The sequence below is a fragment of the Stegostoma tigrinum genome, chromosome X, assembly GCF_030684315.1.
Source record: "Stegostoma tigrinum isolate sSteTig4 chromosome X, sSteTig4.hap1, whole genome shotgun sequence".
NCBI lineage: Eukaryota > Metazoa > Chordata > Chondrichthyes > Orectolobiformes > Stegostomatidae > Stegostoma > Stegostoma tigrinum.
The window spans coordinates 9,795,223-9,816,018 of NC_081404.1; the positions used below are offsets into that span (position 1 = coordinate 9,795,223).

Consider the following 20,796-nt stretch of genomic DNA (forward strand, 5'->3'; position numbering starts at 1 on the left):
TTTGTAAAGTCAGCAGTATAAACACTTGATCCAGAACATCACAGGTACCCTACTATGCATTTAGCTTCCAAGAAAGCATGTGATGCAGTCAAGTCTTCAGTTCACTGGTCCAAAAGACCTTGCCACCTCAAAAGATTAACTTCCACAGAACTGAAACTATATATCTGCCTTGATTTCAAAATTCCAGATGATAACATTATATGCCTATCATACCTGTGTAGTTAACACAACTCAGTTCTCTACAAGTCAAGTAACTTTCTATGCAAAAAAAGTTGTTTTTGTACAAGAATACAACACCAACCAAAGGTCTAGGCTTGAAATGTCAGCTTTCCTGCTCCTCTGCTGCTGCTTGGCCTGTGTGCATCCAGCTTTACATCTTGGTTACCAATCACAAAATAGTCCTTTTAATAAGCCAGTTTACTTGAAATTACTCGCAGATACTGCCGACCTACATTAGCAAATCATGCAAATACTCTTCTGCTTCCTAGAATATATCCTATGGCTTCAAAAGTGTCACCAGGCAACAGTGAAACTCCCTAGAAACTGTTTTGCATACCTTAGTTCTGTTCATTTAATGGGCAACACACTAGAAACCGTTGTGGTGGCTCAAAAGTCTCATTTGGCACACAGTGGAGATTTTGGTCTGTAGGATCTCACAAAGGCCTCAACCATTTTCATAATATAGGTGCTTTGTTATGCCATGTAGTCAGATTTTAGTTTGGTTAAATAAAAAGTGATTACAACAGAGACTCCAGTGTAAAAAAAAAAATTTATTTTCAAAAAGGAATGGTCATTAAGACAGTTTATCAAAACATTCAGAGGTAGTAAAATACATAAACAAATGATTCACTTAACTGTTTCATACTATACATCAATTGGCCTAGGGAACGTTTTCCAATACTACTTTTAAAAGAAAACAAACAGTACAATAAATAGACAGTACATTTCAATATACATAAGAAAAAAACAATCAAAAATAGATAATGAGAAGACAATCTGGCAACAGTATAATTTTATATTTTATAAAGGGTGCCCTCGAGACTCATTGGGTAAATGCACCACCTAGTATAATACTGGAGGGGGAGGGGACTAGGAAGAGAAGACAGACACAGTGGGAGGGAGTGAGCAAGCGAGAGGGTAGTTCCACTCAGCTAATTAAGAGACAACACACTGGGAAAAAATGGCACAGGGAACTATTTCAAGGGCTTCAGACACTTAAGGTTGAGGCAGGATAATGTGCCATACTAACAGTCATAATAGATGTTATTTTGACTTTAAATTATGGCTACTTTAGTTCTGTAGCACAGTTAGAATCCTGATTGGAGAAGTTAAAATATAGAGTTTTTGCAAAGATGTTGTGGGGAAGGACAGATCTTTGGAGGCAACATGTTCAAGCATTTGGAGTGGAAATGGAGGTTGGAAAAGGTGTGGTAGAATGCAAGAACAGAGGGGTCCAAGTTATTTTGACAAAGTAGGGAAATCGCAAATTTGGAAGGAACAGTACAGTACCTAAGGGGAGGAAACAGTCTATAATGTCAGCTAACATTGAGCCAGGAAGGAAAAATACGTAGTCAGTTTAGTCAGGAGATAGGAGAGCAAAAGATTGAAGTTGATGATTAGAGCCTGAAGTTTAACTTGCTAGGCAAGGATGTGTTTCAGGCTTTGTTGATGATATTTTCCATGAACTTTAGTCTTGGAGGGGGCAGGGAATGATGCTTTCAGTGATGACAGGAGATCACTGGCACTGGGGGGGGTGCAGGCGGAAAGAGAGAGGAGAGAAGAGAAGAGAAGAGAAGAGAACAAAAGTCGTGTTTTACCTTTACACTTCAAAAGTGATTCTAGAATAGTCAGCAGATTTTGCAGAGATGAACTGTGCCCAATAGCACTTGATACAGTCCTGTCAGATCTGCTAATGACGGAATCAGTTGTGCATTATACATGCCAAACTTGCACCCTTTGTACACAAGGAAGCAAAGGGCTGGGGGACAGTGGAGGAATTGCACCAGGGGAACTGGATGGGAAAGAAGGCATCGGAGTTGGGTCATGGGCAACAAAAGGTCCAAGTCGAGACATTATTGAGCACACAGGCAGCTGTAGATTATTGTACTCCATGAGGGTATGAAAACACTGTTGCAAGTGACGTGGAAGCTTTAGCCCCCAGGGCTGATACAGAAGGAAGTGGGTTAGAAAAGATGATGCATGCAGAGTGGGATATGAAAGGATTCAGAGATGGCCTTGTCAATGAATGAGTTGATGGCAATTGAGGTCACGTGCAATAGCAAGCATGAAATCAATGGTACATGCTTATGGAAAGAGGACAGGAGTACAGGGAACCAAGAGTGAACACAAACTACTCCTGGCAGAAAAGTTGAAAGGCCATCAACTGGAGAGGCTTGGTAAGATCACTACTGATCAAGTTAGCCAAGCACCAAAAGAACACAGTAGCATATAGCAGCTGGGCAAAGAATTAACAAGGAAACATTATCTCATCTTCTCAACAATCCAAGTACACCTGCCCATGACGGTATTATACGGAATTAACAACATAACGGAATCATTACTTCACACTCCTTGTGAAAACGGAGTCCCATATTCACTGTGAAGATACCATCCGTCGTATTGTACAGTACTACCACTGTGCTAAGTGGGACAGATGCACAGCAGATCAAGCTGCTCAAAACTAGGTACCCATGAGGTACAACAGGCCAGCAGCAGATTATTCACTGTTACAGTACAGAATGTTGTGGCTCAGAACATCCCTCACTCTACTATTACTGTCAGGGCAGGAGATCAATTTTGGTTCAATGAGGAAAGCAGTGAGACTTGTCAGAAACAGAAGGTCAACAACATTTTGCAATGTGCAGGACAAACAGTGGAAGCAACTGATAGAGCTAAGCAATTTTATGATGAATAGATTAGGCCAAGGTTCTGCAGTCCTCCCACATCTAGTCACGAATGATAGGTGAACTAAACAACAGGAGCCATTGGGGACATCTGCAGAGCCAATGATAGGGATGCCCAAAACAAGAATACAAAAATGACTGAAGCATTTGCAACCATATTCAGTCAGAAGTGAGAAGTGGATGATTTATCTCAGCCTCCTCCTGAAGTCCCCAGATGCCAAATTTTCAATCAACTTGATGCAGTCCACATGATAAAGAAGCTGTTGAACACCCCAAAGACTGTGGCAGTTCACCACCATCTTCAAGCATAATTAGGCATGAGGAACAGTTCCACATGCCATGAATTAGTAAAAAGATTGAAATACATAAAGTGTACCAGTGGGGGGAAGATTAGAGGGTTGAGAGAAAACAGATCTTTGATCATTATTCTAGATAAATAGGTACAAGTGTGCATTAGCCATCATAAATTATGGTCAGAGCTCAATTATTCCAAACCTTTTCACCTCTGCACTCCTAAACTATCCAGTGTTTCCATGGCTACTTATTCTTGAGCATTCACTTTTTGTATAAATGTAGATTAATACATTTTAGTTGATCTTATTCATCTAAGAACATTATTCAACTTAATCTGCTCCCTTCAGGAGTAGATTGGAGTAAATGTGTTACATGTTGTTGAGATTGCATTTCAGTCCCATATCCAACTCTTCCATTCCCTTAATGCAACTTAAGAGCTGAGCACTGACAGGCCACGAGTTTCCACAGGCTACGCTCTGGGGCCATTGGTGAATTCATTCATCCCAACTTCTAGTGTTCAAGCAATGGAATCACAGGATAGTGCTGCCAAGAGAGAGGTTAACAGTTGTGTTAAACAAATGCAGAAAGTGAACAAACAGTTTCACTGGTGCGTTAACACGTGCAGGAAATTAAATCCCCAAATATTCCATACTCAACAGTTTTTGAAATATAGTTGTACACTTTGCATGGTGACTGAATTAGATTGGGTTTATTGGCAAAACCTTGTGTATTCACCAAGAGCAATGTTCACTTAAAAGACTGCAGTAGTTTGTTAGTTTAGGAAATATTGAAATTAGATTGCCCAAAACATTAATGGAAATAAGAGCATCCATAAAGACCACATTTTTCACATGTCTATTTAGGCATCCAACACTTGACATAAAACTCCACATCATAATAGATACTACAGCTGAAGACAAATTCCAACATATTTCACAATGCACAGACAGTTGCAAATTAGCATAATGCAATTAGGTAGTACTTCACAGCATTTTTGATGTAATCTACAAAATGCTGCATGAAGATTTTGCATTAACATAAGCTTTTCACATTCAAGGCATTTAAGTGTTTTACAGCCAATGTGCAGCTTGGGAAGTTCAGTTACTATGGTGCGTAGGCAAATGCAGAATCCAGTCTGCAAAAGAGATCAGCGAACATTTAATCTGTATTGGTGGTGTTGGTTGAGGAGGACTGTTAGCCAGGATGCTGGAAGATTGCTTTGCTTCAAAAGTAAAGAGCCACAGGATCTTTTACATTTATCTGAATATAGAGAGCCAGGCCTTCATGTAATCTCTCAACCAAAAAGGAAGCATTATCAACAATAGAGCACTATGTCAGCACCAGAATGAAGTTTCATTTGGAAAGTAGGTGCACCAATATTGAGCCAGTTGAGGCACAGTAATCACACACATTATCATTGAGTGGTGAGAATAGTGACAAAGAGAGTGAAATGAAAAAAATAAATCCATGGCGGTGGGGAGGGGGGGAAATGATGAGAAAAACAGTAACATAGAATGAATTAGAGTAGGAGAGAGACAGTTTCAGGAGGAAACAATTTTGATTTTACTGTTCTCTGAGTAAGACCATGAATTGTTCTGTCATGGTAAAGTTTATAGACTTAATGCTCTACAGCAGCCAAAGTGATAACTTCTGAATTGCTTATATGCAAGCAAAGTTTCTAACAGTCTGTAAACCTATGTGAAACACCACACTGATTCAACTAAGAATCTGCTTGTTGCAAATCATACTAAAATGTCAAGAATTTACAATGCAAGTACTTAGCAAGAAAATGCAAGAAATACTTGGTAATCTTGGATCAGTTCTGGATTGTGAAACAGATTTGCTCATATGGGCAGTAGAAGTTAACACTAAGGCCAACTCTCAGCATTTACTGTGGGCTAGACAAGCAATGGGTTGGGTGAAGATGGTGCAACATTGGGCTCTTTCACAACTGGAAACTATGCAAGCACCACTGTAAGACAATGCACAACTTAGATCTGCTGCATACTTCCAACATTCCTGTTTTAATTTCAAATTTCCAGCATGTGTTTTTTAAACCAGTGATAACTTCATATCAAACTACATTTTGGATGCTAAGAGCACAAATTCTGGGAAGTTGCACTCTTCAGATCATCCTAGTCGAAACTGAATGCATTACTGACAGGGCAAAGAGGCCATAAAATAAACAGTGCATTTGCCACACTCACATAGCTTAGAATACACAACAGATATCAGACAATATTTTTGTTAATTCACTGACTGGGCAAGCAGTTATTGCCCATCCCTAACTGCCCTTGAGACGGTGATGGTGAGCTGGCTACCTACAAATATCATCGGGGATAGTATTCCAAGATTTTGATCCACTGACACTGAAGGAACTGCCAAATATTCCCAAGTCAGGATGGCGTGCAACTACTTAAGTACTAGGAACACGAGTAGGCAATTCAGCTCCTTGGGCCTGCTCTGCTATTCAATATGATCTTGACTGACCTCACTTCAGCCTCAACTCCTCTTTCCTGCTGGCTCGCCATAACCCTTCAACCACTTAGCAATTAAATATCTATCTCCTTCATAAGTTTATTCAGTATTCTAACATCCACTGCACATCATCTGCAGACTTGGAGGGTGACTTGCAAATGGTGATTTTCCCATGCATCTTGTGACAATACTATGGTTTTATGCTGTATTTTGTCTTTTTTTTGAGGAGGGGTTTTGAGATAAGGTACAGAGTTATCTCTTCCAAGCCAATAAAGTAAACATCTTGAGGGGCCCTGGGTTTTTTTAAAAAAAGTTAGAATAATAGAAGCAGCAAAAATGTGCGGAATCAGGCTCCCACAAAACCAAGAGTTTTAGTTTAGCTTTCAGTGGCTGTTGAGGTTTGAAGTTGGCTGTGGAAGTTGTTATCCATCTCTCTCTCTCTCAGCTACAGCAAAAAGCTGGGAGTTCTCCATCTCTGCCAGAAATTTCTTTTGGTGTTTTGTTCCCCTGGATTGGAGAAACATCACATGTGGGACAATCTATTTTATTGAATTTGCCTTTGCCAAGGGCATATTTATGGGATATTACTTTTTGGAAAAGTTGCTGTTTAGGAGTTAAATAACCTATTATTCTGTTAAGTTTTCCAATAGAGTTAAAGTTATACCAACTCTTTTTGTCTGTATTTGAGAGGGCAGCCCAGTGACTCAGTGGTTAGCACTGCTGCCTCTCAGCACCAGGGTCCCAGGTTCGATTCCACCCTCTGGCGACTGTCTGTGTGGAGATTGCACATTCTCCCCGTGTCTGTGTGGGGGTGCTCTGGTTTCCTCCCACAGTCCAAAGACGTGCAGGCTAGGTGGACTGGCCATGCTAAACTGCCCACAGTATTCAGGGATGTGGGTTATAGGGGGATGGGCCTGGGTGGAAAGCTCTGAGGGTCAGTAGGCCTGTTTCCACATTGTAGGGATTCTATGATTAATTGGGTGTAAGGATAAACTGCGCTTTGCTTAAAGCCAAGTCGTGTAACCAATCGAATTACATCTGGAACTCGGGACCTTACACTTGCCTTGAAATAAGATAAAAGTTAGGGTCTAGGCGATATTCTTGATATATCCAAAAGAGAATTTGGTCTGGTCCATAACAATCTGTTGCACATGTTCTTCGAGACAGTAGGGATCACAAGTTTGGAAGGTGCTGTCTCAGGAAACTTGGGGAATTTCTACAACGCATCGTATAGATCGTTCTGCTGCTACTGAGCATCAGGGAAGGGGTGTAAGTTTGCAGGCACGGTGCCAATCAAATGGACTGCTTTGTCCTGGATGGTATCAAACGTCTTGAATGTTGTCGGAGCTGCACCCATCCAGGCAAGTGGGGAATATTCCATCACACTCCTGACTTGTGCCTTGTAAATGGTGGACAGGCTTTGGGAAGTCAGGTGGTCAGTTACATGCTGCAAGATTCCTAGCTTCTGACATGCATTTACAGCCACAGTAACCCTAGGGTGTTCATCGTGGGGGATTTCCAGTGATGGCCATACTTCTGAATGTCACAGGGAGCTATTACATTCTCTTTTGCTGGAGTTGGTCACTACATGGCACTAGGGTGACGTGAATGTTACTTGCCACTTGTCAGGCCCAACTTGGATATTTTCCAGATCTGGCTGCTTTTGGAAAAGGACTGAGGAGTCACGAATGGCAAATCTTATGCAATCATCAGCAAACATCCTCACCTCCAGCTTTATGATGGAAAAAGGGTCACTGACAAGGCAGCTCGGAGATGGGTGGGCCATGAACATTACCCGAAAGTATTCCTGCAGATATGTCCTGGAGCTCAGGTGACTAACCTCCGACCACCACCACTACCACCTTCCCATATGCCAGCTATAATTCCAACTAGCAGAACACTTGCCCAGGTTCACATTAATTCCAGTTTTGCTAGAGGTCCCTGACGCCACACACAGTCAAATGTAGCCTTAATGTCAAGGGCAATCACTTTCAGATCAACATTGAAAATCATGATTTGATGTAGCTTTAATTGAAATTGGTGAAAGTTGATACTGTATTTACACCAGGGCACAATGATAAATGCTGCTGTGCACTATTGCTAAGATAGTAGCCAGTGTCAAGTCTGTCTTCTGCTGGATAAAATATTAGCACTAATCACCAATATGTTCATCACATTAAATAATTTCAGAATTCAAAGGTTCAAAATATTATTACTGTCCAACAATTCAGTTCAATATACTTAAGTTTATTGCTGACAAGTTCAATAGGAAAATAAACAAACACAGGATGCAGCAAAAGCTGCAAAAGGATACAGATGGTTAAACAAGTAAATAAGTAAACATAACGGGGAGAGGCAGCATAGAACTATTCACTTTGAAAAGGAAAAAAAAAAATAGTATTTTGGGGGAAAATGTTGGTTCGGAGATCTGGATGCCCTTGTACAATAATCAAAGTTAGCGTGCAGGTAGAACAAGGAATTAGGGCAGGAGAATGGTAGGTTAGCTTTTATTGCAAAGGGTATGGAGTTACTTGTAGGAGGAGAATTTGACTATACTCCTTAGAATTTACAAGGATGAAAGATGACTTCAATTAAGCATATATAAATCTTACGGAGCATGACAAAGATGTTGGGACGATGCTAGAGCGTCCACAACTAGGGATCAGCCATTTAGCACCAAGATTTAAAGGCAAAAATCAATTCAAAGGTTTCTGAATCTTTGAAATTTTAGTCCACCAAACTGTGGATGCTCTGCCAGGGTATATTCAAGGCAAAGTCTGATTGGTTTTGAATACTCAGAGAATCAAGGCGTCCAGGGCTAACACAGGAACGTGGAGTCAAGGTAGAATATCAACTGCAATCTTACTGCATGACACAGCAGGTTTGAAGGGCTGAGTATTCTACTCAAAGTCATTTCCAACTAATGGATCACTTCCAAAACACAGTCATTATCATATGGCAAAATAGAACAGGCAATTTGCACAATATATTATAAAAGGGTCAAAGCAAGAGTCAAGGTTCCAAATTCTTATTATTCCTAGTCCTGCAAGACTGCATGGTATTTGGATATTGGAACGGGCAGGATTCATTTGTGCTATCAAACTTCCGAATTCAAAACGACCTGACAATACTCACTCGATCTTGGAAAATTCTCATTTGGTCAAGGGCACCAGATAGTTGGTGACTGCTAACAGTTAAAAAATCAGAATCTGGAGTGAATGCCCTAGAAAAAAATGAAATTTAAAAACAGAAATATAAATACAAAAGACACATCTAGAAGGTAGTAAGAAACAGATATAAAATCCAACAGCAAGAACAATATGCTTTAAATTGATGTACATGAGGTGGACAATCAAAGAGTGGGATGAAAGAACTGGGAAAACCAAAGTTAGAGAACATAAGAGCAAAACAGTTGAGGCAAACGGGGATTGGTAAGATTTCATGGCCTGACAAATAAAACCAGATTGTACAAGATGCAGAACCTGCTCGTTTCCACACAGGACCCACACAAACCAGCCATTTTAAGTAATCATGCAAAATAATTTAAAGGGCCTGTAGACTTGTCTGTGCGCAACAGGGAAAAATAATCAGAAGATACAATGAATACAGGTGTTTAAAAAGTAATTCCACTAGAAAAACTATTCACTTATCTATGTGCTTTCTTGCATATACAAAATCCATAAGTGTTAAACACTTGCATGGATGTCAATTCACGTCATAAGCCTTACCATCACTGGTTAGGTATTGTGGAGAATAACCCCAAGTTTCTAAAGTAGCTTTTCAAATTATAAAACACAGTTATTCCATTAATTCTAAAGTACGTAACCAGTCCATTCATTTTTGTCTTCATGAAGGTAATCAAACACTGTTTACGTTGCTTTTCTGTAAAATCTGGGCATACTTACCAATAATACACATTGACAAAGCCAAGGTATAGCAGTCCTAAGTGCATAACAAAACTAATGGACTTTAAACAACAAAAAACAAGAAAAATTGCACAATTTACTAGACTAGAACACTGACAGGTTTTCCATCACCAGTCCAGCATGATCATCCTACCCATTAAGCATTTGCGTATAGGAACCAGATGGGTAACATCCCAGACCTCAAGAGGTCAAACCCCTACAGATTCCCTACAGAATGGTAGACAATCACCATTTGTTCTCTCAAATACCGTGGCCAAACTGGCAAAGAGATCCACCAGATGACCAACTTGGTTCCAATCTTCCATCATCTGGTATGTTATGCTGGAGGCCAACTCTGCTGGCATGCTCTGACTCACCCTAGACTCCCTTATCAATCACGAATCTAACTCAGACTTGATTACATTCAATGGTCCAAAATCCAGGGAAAGAGAAATACCAACACTAAAAGACCCCTGAAATCCTGTTCATTTTCCTCTCCTTACTCCCAAAATGGAAGAATCATTAATTGGGCACCCACAATACCAAAACCAAGCACCAGGAATCCTCAAAAAGCAATAAGTAGCATGATTCACTACAAAAACACGCATCTATATATTCTCACATATCGCCCAGAAATAGCATTGGCACTTATCACATTTCATTAAATAGCCGTTCCACCAGTTCAGGATGTATGGAGTGAACAGCATCCATCATTCTTTCTACAGCTCGAATCATAATAAGTCCAGAGCCTCGGAAGTTTGCACATTTTCTCATACTTGGCCTTCAAGTAATGCCGTTCAGTAGTTCTTCAAGTTCAGAATTTATTCATTACTATTAGTTCAGTGAAAGAATTAATGCAGAACAGCATGAAATATGCCAGCCACCTTAGTGCTCTGTTCAACTTCGGCACAGCACAAGAATGCACTAAATTTGCTATAAGCTGCAAAAAGGAGCACATTAATCCTTTTTTCTGGCAATGGTATCTTCTATTTGTCACTATCAGGGTACAAAAGTTTAATTTTTCATATTTAACCCTCAGAAGTCTAAGAAAATATTTGATTTTAGTTCTGCGCATGCTCTTACCTTGGCTGCTAATAAATGTCTTGCTGGGAGCTTTGCAATTTTTGACGTAAGTGGTCAGCTGAAAAACATCAAAATTTTGATCCTTCATTCACACCCGGTCAGATCAGACTCCAACGATTGTCTCCCACTCTGCTAAAAAAATCGGCCTTAGGATGATTTTAAACAGCGTGGTGCCTGCTCCAAAACAGACAAGTCACAGAGCCACAGGATAACAGATAGCTTTACTAGTTAAAACTAAACAATTCCATGTTCATCTTGCAGTTGATAATAAAACTAAAAGGATGACAAAAAAAAATTGAAAATGGAGAATACGGAGAGGAAAAAGACAAGACAGCACAGGAGAAACAGTTTCATAATGGTTTAATATGTATTATTATAGTATTGATAAAGATTCAAGACATCTCAGCTGTCATACAGTGAGGTAACTTTCAAACCTCAGTTTATCAGCTGAAATAACATGTTGCATTTTATATAGCGCCAAAGCCTCGTCATACGAATTATGCTGAACAGCAGTGATTATATTTAAAAAATGCAGCAGCCATTTTGCACACAGCAATATTCCACAAACAGCAATGAATTAATGACCAGTTCATTTGTTGTGGTGGTATTTGGTCAGAGGGGGAAACACTGGATAGGCCGTCTCCCTACTCTGTCAAATAATGCCTTTGGATTTTTTATATTAAAAAGTTTATTAAAAATCCCCTCTGTATTGCACTGGAATTGTGCTCCAACCACCACATCTTCTGATCGAGATATGAAGTGCTAATAAGTGATTCGAACTGACCCATACTACTACAAACTAAAACGGTACTTCCAGAAAACCATTAAGTAGTTCTTTGTCAAGTTCAAACCTTAATTTGTAATTAACTGCAGCATTAGTACTTTGGAGGTATAAACTTGAGTGTTGTCGCATTTCCTTAAAGTATTAACACAAAAGCTTATCAGACTATTAGTACAAGATGGTACAGTGTAATACTATGCTAGCCCTCTATAGCAATAATGGTAGGGGCCACAGCTCAATTTCCTAAAGTTAGATTAATGATCTCAAATCAGGCCAATTGAACAGGCAAGTCTTTTGCACTGAATAAAGGAAGAAAGTTTTAGAGGAATGGTTTACTTGCTCCCCCTAATGATTTATTATGAAATGGTGCTACATATATACTGGTCATATACTGTCAGATGGGTTTGTATAAAATGTTAAATCTCGTAATATTTTACCACAGTAAAGCACTATAAATTATAATTAGAGCACTGCATATTAGCAAATGTAATTAAATCAAGGTGAAGAAATTCAAAAATCTCAGCTGGATTCATGACATGAGGCATTGAAAAGATGATGGGGTGAGGGAATTGGGAGTGGTGCACAGGTGGTGATCAGGAACAATAAAAAAACAAACTAAGCGAATCTACCTGCTTTCGCGCATTTCCTAATAGCGCTTTAACATTAGCGGAAACCAGGTCCAGCGCCTGCCCATTCTCCTGACCTGGGACCTTTATTTTAAAATAGAGGAAGGGGATGAAGGGGAATTTAAAAAAAAAAGGGAGGTGACTTAATTTGGGATAATTGTGTCACATACTGAAGGTAACCAAAGACTTTTGTCCTTACCAAATCACATCAGCCCAAGGCAAAAATCCAAACGATTGTTTTGCTTTGGGGACAAAACATCACAGCAGCCATTAATGTTGGGATGTACCAATTATGGCAAGTGACTCAAATGCAACTTGTAAGTCCCAGCTGTCCAGCCTCAAAATTTAGCTCTATTTGCGCTAATATTTCTTTGGTTTGTTCTGTTTGAATATTGGATACCTGAAGATGTAGTAATAGCCGTTTTCAGCGCTGTTACCTCAATGATGGATAAATCCCAAATCAAAACACCGAAAACTGTTAGTATATCTGCAAATTAACGCAAACAAGTTTAAACTTAGAAGTATACCCCATTGCATCCACCATTCCAGCTCAAATCTTGGGATATTCCTGCTTACATGACAGTTGGGTATGAAACACTGCTCATCTTGAAACTTAATTCTGATGGAGGGATCCAGTTTCAATGCAAACCTATCTAGTGATTCAGAAGTTTGAACTTCCTCCACAGCAATCTTCTGCAAACTAAAAGGGAAATATATCCAAGCCTCGAACCAAGTTAACCCAGTCTTCCTGATCTCTATTGATGCCTCCTTCCAAGTCATGTTTTTTGCTTTATTTTACCACAGCATTGCTCTGAGGCTTCTTGTTTTCACTCCAAGAGTGGCCCAATTCAGATGCCAAAGTTCCTGGACTCAGTCAATGAAGAAAAGACACCTAACCAACGAAGAAAAAAGATAAAAAGATGGATGTTTAATAATAGACACCACAATAACCGACTGGATTTATATTCCACTTGTTGCCATATTCAGACAATCAGCCCCCGGAGGCAACTGCTAAAGTTTGTCTTGTTACTGATATCTCACTGCCTTTGTGGACGGTCTACAATTCCCATAAACAAAAGTTTTGCAAAGCTAACCTTTAGACTTTGTGTTGTGTGAATTAGCATTGCCCAGGTCAACTGGATTTTAGTAAATCACTTACCACAGCACCAGACCACTGCACGAGCAGAAGCAATTTGTCCAGTTTTATTTCAGGACAAAATAATACAAAAGCAAAAAGAGCAGTAGTAATGTTTTACAGCATTATGATCAAACTTACAAGATGGCTGAATGGGAAAACTGACACCTCGAAAATACAGCATCCATTGTTCTTATAGCTCCGCTTGAAAAGTCCTTAGAAACACGCTGCCATGGGCATTAAATACACGAGCATTATTCTGAGCCTTTAGTGCTCTCTTCATAAAGAGAGATGAAGACCAAAGACCACAAGAAAGTTCCTGAATTAAAAGGAATGTCTTTTCTGTTGAAGTAGAAGCAGTCGCTCTGAAGGTTGTCAGCACAAACAAGTATCAAGCAGACTAGACTTAAAGTACAGAAGTTAGCGGCTTGGAACTGTATCTCCTCCTTATGGTCTTCGTTCTCAGCCTAACCAGTTCATCCACACTCATTAACATAAATTACATTTTAGATGCTCTCCACTGCAATGAATTTACAGAAGTACATCAAAAGGATCTTATATAAAATAATGGACTTGCATTTTGGCAGCCAGAGATATGAAACAAACCAAATAATACTTGCATTAAGATGATGAAGTTGATGGATTGCGTACAACCATCCCAAATACATTAGTCAGAAAAAAGGATATTTCAGATACCCCAAAACCATAGCTGGCTAATACTATTTCAAAAACTCAATTTGCTTTATCTAATAACATCAAATCAAGAAAACATTCCTGCCCCCACCACCCCAGCCCCCTCGTTTTCTAAAATTCCCATTTGTCTTCTCTACGTTTTACTTTGTTTTACTCTTCAGTTCTACTGCTTTTTTTTTGCTGACACCCTTATACCTTTTTGTTCCAAAGACCTTAAAGCACATTATGAGATATGATGCTAAAACTTCCTAAAGCAAATATACATGTATGCAGGTTACATATAAAAATGTGCCTGGCCTGAAAAATATTGCAAACAGAGGCCTAAGAAAACAGAGTTCTATGTAGCAAAATAGAAAAGGAGAATCATTAGAAGACTGATTTGTGGCAGGGATAAGGCAAATGAGACTTCCCAGGTAGCAGAATTGTGGACGGGGAAGCAGAACAAGTTGGAGCAGTGACATTTCCAAGCCAAGTTTCAAAAAATGGTGTGTTGAAGCAAAAATTTTAAAAGGGGGAAAAACAAAGTTCTCAAAACATCCACTAACTTACTCATTCTTTTTGAGGGATGTGCTCAATGCCCATTGCTGACAAATCAGTTTGAGACTTTAGGGAAAACAATATGTTTACGATTGCTGCTTTTGTGAACATCAAGTCTGGAATCTTACAGGTGCAGACTTTATGTAAAGATGGAAAATGCTGGACAAATATAGATTTGTTACATGTTTGAATAAAATGACAACCATGGTCTCAATCAGTTATTTCGATTTAAATAGTTAATTGCAAGCAAAAGTCATCCCAAAGTAGGAGGTTAATGAAATGTGAAAGTACCCCTCTGAATTGGATTATCTGGCAGACTGAGACAGATTGCATTTAAGAGAATAAAATGGCAAGTCAACACAAATACAAATCCTATCCCTGTGAACACAACACAGCTTGACGGTCGACGGTCTAAGTATAAAATGCAGGCAGATGCAAGAACCAATGCATCTTAGAATTATTTATCGGGTTTGTGCCATGATCTTTGTTGAGCTAGCTGGTCACAACCCAAGTCATTTGGGTGTTGCATTTGGCGTCCACATGTCTTTGTTAAGGAAAGGAACAGCACTAGGTCACTGCTTACTACCTAAAATACCAAATCAAGGCAGTATTGCCAAACGCATCAAGAGACTTAATATTTGACTACTCATAAAAGTGACCTCTCAATTATCTACTGAGCTCTTATGCAACACAAGTTTTTTTTAAATCTGGTATATCCTTTCTAAATCAGCTACATGTGCAAATTGTCATTGAAATTTCCTGTCCTTCCCAACTCAACATCCCCAGACATTTCTCAGCCAAAAGCTGATAGCTCATCTACATTTAGATGTCTGCCAAATCTCTACAACATAGTCATAGATGATCTGAACACTAATTCTACTCTCTAGTGATCTGTGTAGAGTGCTAAAATAAAGACAATGTACTTTATATATGAAAATTATTTTATTGTCATAACACTCACTGATAGGTTTTCTGAAATTTCTACTTTAAAAAGAGTGTACAATTAGACATTAAATGATTAGAGGTTCCCCAGTTACGTATTCACGTAGGGGTTAATAAGTGGCACAGAGTAACAAGTTAAAATTGTCTTATTTTTAGGATGTGGCAAAATTTCAAAGATGGGAACTACAATTGCAATGTCGAATCTCTACACACTGGAGGAATCTCTGTTGATTTAAACTAAGAACTTCGAACCCTGAAGGTTTTGTTATAAGGTTAGCCTTGAGAAAGAAAACTTATGTAATCAAATTAAAAGTACTCCTACCATACTTATTAATTAGTTTATCTAGTATCATAAACATATACATTGCAGCATTAAACCTTTAGCCACAAAATAAAGGCATTAAGGCAACAATCTTAACAATCTTATTGCCTCTTAAATCCAGATTAGTCATCATCTGCAGCATCTGCTATTCTACTAACCATACAACTCAAATTCAAGAACATTTAAAACAATGCTTTCAAGAAAATTATTTTAAAATAGGAAAAACAAAACTCAAAAAAGGGATGTAACTATTATAATTCAGGTAGACGAATTCAACATTTAATCATGGTTTTATGGAAGTCCTGTTTTAAAAAAATGTACATAAGAGCACATTTGTCTAGGTGCCTAGCCCCATGGGCTTAGCTTTTTGGATTATTCTAACACAATTTAACATGGTATAAAATTTCAAGCTTTGGAACTAATAAGGCCAAGAACTGCAAGTGAAAAGTAAAATACTGTTTTTGAAACTATGTCTGTCAAAAACAAAAGGTTGCAATAATTGAACATCTCTGCCATTTTCTGGCTACAGATCTAAAGTCACAAACTCAACAGTTGTCTTGTAACTGCATTATGAAACTAAATCTACTGAAGTTCCAGGACACCTAGGGTATACTGACGTTCATACAATTTTAGCATCTGTTAATGACGTAAAATATTCCTGGAGAGCCAACAGCCATTATAATCGAGAGATTTTGTGGAGCTGCCAGTCTTTATATTCAAGGGTTTGGTCAGGTTTCCTTGGCTGAAAAAGGATTTATAATATTATACCCAAATATTTTGAGGCAAACATCTAAGCTCATGCAGCAAGTTCACACACAGTTGTGTTATACTAAATGTCTTGGGAGAAAGACAGAATTTTAGCATACTGGCATTAAGCAGCATTAGACTGAATACATGTAACATTCAAAACAGCTAAAAGGCATCGAAAGAATGTTTCAGTTCTGAAAGTGTACCTCTCAAGCAACAGCATTATGCGCCATCTTGCGCACAAATTCTGCTCCTACTCCAGTCTGGCATTTCTTTATTGTGGCCAAGAGCTTAGTCAGCATGACAAAACTGGAAGATAGATCGGTCATGGGTCGATCCAATATTTTATGCAGTCAAACTGTTGATACCAGATACCACTTTATAAAACATAGATTTCAGGTACAGTGTATACAATATTATAGCAACTGAATAAAAATAACATCAAATTTCAGTTACACAGACTCCTTCACTCAATAATTGCTTTATTCCTATACATTTGTAGGACTGCAAATTCTCATGCCTTTTTGGAATAAGATAGAAAGGAATTACATAATAATCTGATACCTCCATAATCAGTAATATCCAATGCAATTATTACCCAGTATTACTGTAGTTTGACATGGGAGCAAGACCATGTGCAAGACAGGGAGAGCAAACAAGAGAGAGAGAGCATACATGATGTGAGCACCCAAGACAGCACACGTGTGCATGAGAGCAGAGTGTGAGAGGGAAGAGTGTGTCTGTGTGTATGGGGGGGTGGGGGGGGGAGAAGCAGAGTGGAAGAGTGACATGTAGGAATAAGGGAGTTGTGGGATGGTGCGCTGTGTGTGGGAACTGTGGGAAGCAGAAAGAAGCACAATCAAAACCCTCTAAAAATGTTTTAAGGGCTTGAGAGGAACTTCAGCTAGTTAAGATGTGCACATTGCTAAAAGTCAATATGGGTGTTACATATACATACTGCAATACCCATTCAGAAAAGATAAAATGTCCATTTTCGGCAACATAGGAATCAAACCCAACTTTTTTTCTCGCTGCACAGTTTGTTTATTTGGTGGATGAGGGGGTGTATTGCAGCTCTGTTGTGTCATTACATTTCATGTGACTGATATTGTAACATTGTCAGAGTTCCTTGCCATAATTTACATTATTGTTTCACATGTTAGGAGTTGTTCCAGCTCTCACACTTAAAGGGTTGTGGAACTCAAAACGTCGGTGCACTTGAGTCAAGTTCAGCTCAGTCAAAAGGCAACATAGCCACCACCATTCTAAGTCCAAATACGCTGTACCGAAGCCACCACTGTCTGTGATGACGCACTCTCACAGAGTGCGGCCTTGAAATTAACCTGTTGTTTTATACATTGCTTTTTGCACCAAATGGTTTTAAGACAAGCTGCATTTCAATTCATTTTGCCAAAGATTTGCTGTCCCTAAGACACTGACATATTTTAGCAACTATCAGTATTTGTTCTTCAGCTGTTCTTTCGAGTAAGAATTTTCCCCCCAATATGGCTTCAATTAGCAACTGCAACCAGGAAAAGGTAACCCAGCTAAAATTCAAAGATTTTTCCCACATGGCCTTTTAAAATTGTCAAGCAGCTTGATATGTTCCTTGACTGGACATGCTGAAGCAATACAGAGTTTTAGGTGTTGAAAGGCGTTCAAGGATATTCCACATACCACCACCCTCCCAAGCCCAATGTCACAGGAAGCAGAGAGTCTATTGCATTTAGGATCACTGCTGAGATGTTAAGTATTTTGGAAGTGAGCTCATCAGAACTATACGACTAATTTTTAGATTTGCAATTTTACTCCCAAAGTCCCCTTGTTTTAAGTCCTGGGGAAGTGCAGTGGCCAAATCTCCCATCCGTTGCTGTTGGCAAAGAGTTCACCATTGCTGCCTTTATTTGGTTGCGGAGAAATGCATTCTGCTCCAGAAGAACCTCATTGTTACCCATCAAATTTGACACCTGCTTTTTCAGTTCCTCATTGCGGTTTCGCAGCATTAGGTTCTCCTCTTCCAGGTATCCTGAATCAACTGACCGGCGACTTGAGAGATCATATTCGTACACCTCAAACTCAAAACCTTCCAACTTTCTCCTCTTCAAACGGTGGTCATACTCATAGCAAGTGATACCACTATCATTATCCGATCGATCATATCTACGCAGTGGCTGAGAAACTGGGATGTCTCGTGCCTGTCTGATATCATGTTCTGCATTATCACGCTTGAAGTGTCGGAATCTACATTTTGAGCCTCTTTGACAATCACCTTTCAGGTAATCTCGGCAAACTGGAATCTCACCTTTATCCGCAGGCAGATCAGAAACTGACAGACCGTAGGTTTCAGCCACCTTGGAGCGCAAGTGCAGAGGAAGCTCCCCTGTTTTTTTGTAATACTCCTCATCCTCTGCTGTACCATGTATGAATGTGCATTTTGCACGGGTACAAACATTATTCATAAAGTAATGACAGAAGACAAACTCATTCTTTTTCACACCTAGATCATGTACCTCATTTATGTCCGGGTGCAGGTATTTGCAGGTCTTGCCGCGATAGCAGACATTGCGCAGGTAGTCCCGGCAAACGTCTTCTGTGCTCTGGCCAGCCCCGTCTTTGCCATTGTTAACAACATTATTGTCTGCCATTTTACCGAATATTTCTGCACTGCTCAACAAACAACTGTAAAAGAAGAATGAATCATGTCAGAGAAAAAAGACCGACCACAAAGTAAGTGTGGTTCATTTTTACTCCCCACCTCCCCAAATCGAGAGTAAAAATCAACCCAAAAGATGACTTAGTCAAGGCGACAAAGATTAGCTAGGACATTTACACCAAGAGTGATAAATTTCCCACAAATTGTAAGCACTCTTTTCATGTCTATTAGCAACCTCATTTTTAATAAGCATTAAGGTGTTTGCACAATTTCTCAATAAAGCTAATTTTAGCCATTTTGTATTGCGCCAAAATTGTTTCGTTGGGGTGTTAGCACACTTTCCAGCCCTTGATAAGTTTATTGAACAGTAGGCTCTTGAATTTGACATACAAAAGTTACAGCAAATAAAAATGCACTTGGTGATATTCACAAAATGTTTTAGCCTTTAGATCATCTATCCTCAACTGGCTGAAAAAACCCCAATGAATCTTGTTCTTAGCCAAATGCCATTCTATTGGAAAGTGACTCTCTCTTTCTAATTGGTGCCAAAATCCAGAGACAGAAATTAAGGTTTAAGATCAAGACAGATTGGATTAGATGGAAATTTATTCAAATAGGAATCTCAAAAACAGCAGGCTAAAGGAAAAAATATGGACAAAGAATGAGCTAAAGGTCAAAGTCAAGAAGATTTTGTTTAAACTGTTTTTGTTAAATTGTGTCAGAATTTATTTCTCAGTTAATAAACAACTGACATTTAATTACCTTAATTATTGTAATATTATGGTATGCTTCAGCACCATAATGTACAATTTGAAAACGTAAAAGGGTGCAGTTAGCCTAGGCAGCCTTAAATTTTTCCAGGACAGGCAAATATAAAAAAGGCACTAATTTATAAACAATAAGTAACACAATACTCTATTGACATGCATTTATTTTAAATGGCTTTCTTTTCCCACCCAAGCATGCTCAAGTTGAGGATCAAGCCAACATACTACTTTATTAGCAGCATCGATACTACTTTTCAGTGGATAAGCTAAGTGGTGCTCTAAGAAATATTGAAAGATTCACAGGTTATCCTAAAAGCAGGCCACAGCACAGCGCCCAGAGAAAGCAAACTATTAACAAAAGGCTGTTAATGATGCAATGTGTGATCTGCTACTTTCCAGTTGGAAGTAACCGGAATATGCAGCCAAGATGGAAACTTATTGGCAAAATACACAAGAATTATCATGCAACTTCTTGAACAAAGCTATCTAATGCTAGATTACTTTGAAAAACCTGATTTTAGGGAGAAAGCAGGAACAGGGCACAGAATTAGTTGATCAGCTATGATCGTATTGATCGGTGGAGCAGACTCAAAAAAGGGCCAAATGGCCTACGCCTGCTCCTGCTCCTTTTTACCAAGTTTCTGCGCTTCTAGGTCAATATTGTTTTACATTTCACGCTCCCTAATGCACCATTTCCTGATAAGGAAGAAAAATGTTATACTTTTCTGGAAGGAAAACACCTCAAGAAACACTGGACAAAATTCATTACTTACTGTTTCTTTGTGCAATGTATGGCATTATATTTCACCTTCAGCACACCACCTCCATCTCAACTTCAAGGTTATGTCGTGCATGATTGTCGTGAGGCAGTGTGTCATAGCTGAAAGTTAATGCACTGCGTCATTCAGTTATGGGGAGCCACTGCAAATT

General features: G+C 39.1%; 1 protein-coding gene across 9 annotated transcripts in view; it reads right to left on the reverse strand.

Annotated features, from left to right (window-relative positions):
* Window positions 1-750: 750 nt before the first annotated feature.
* LOC125448238 (zinc finger CCCH domain-containing protein 10-like) overlaps window positions 751-20,796 on the reverse strand; it is a 48,402-nt gene continuing 28,356 nt past the window's right edge. For 3 of the 9 annotated variants that reach the window (XM_048523374.2, XM_048523370.2, XM_048523372.2), the window contains 2 exons: window positions 20,640-20,746; window positions 15,359-19,125 (listed from right to left, as the gene is read on the reverse strand). In XM_048523374.2, coding sequence (XP_048379331.1) covers window positions 18,252-19,091 — 840 coding nt within the window. In that variant the 5' untranslated portion in view covers window positions 19,092-19,125; window positions 20,640-20,746 and the 3' untranslated portion in view covers window positions 15,359-18,251. Of the gene's footprint in view, window positions 3,741-8,810; window positions 8,899-10,663; window positions 10,793-15,358; window positions 19,126-20,639; window positions 20,747-20,796 lie in introns of those variants that run through there. The other 6 variants (XM_048523369.2, XM_048523375.2, XM_048523371.2 and 3 more) reach the window with 4 other exon arrangements.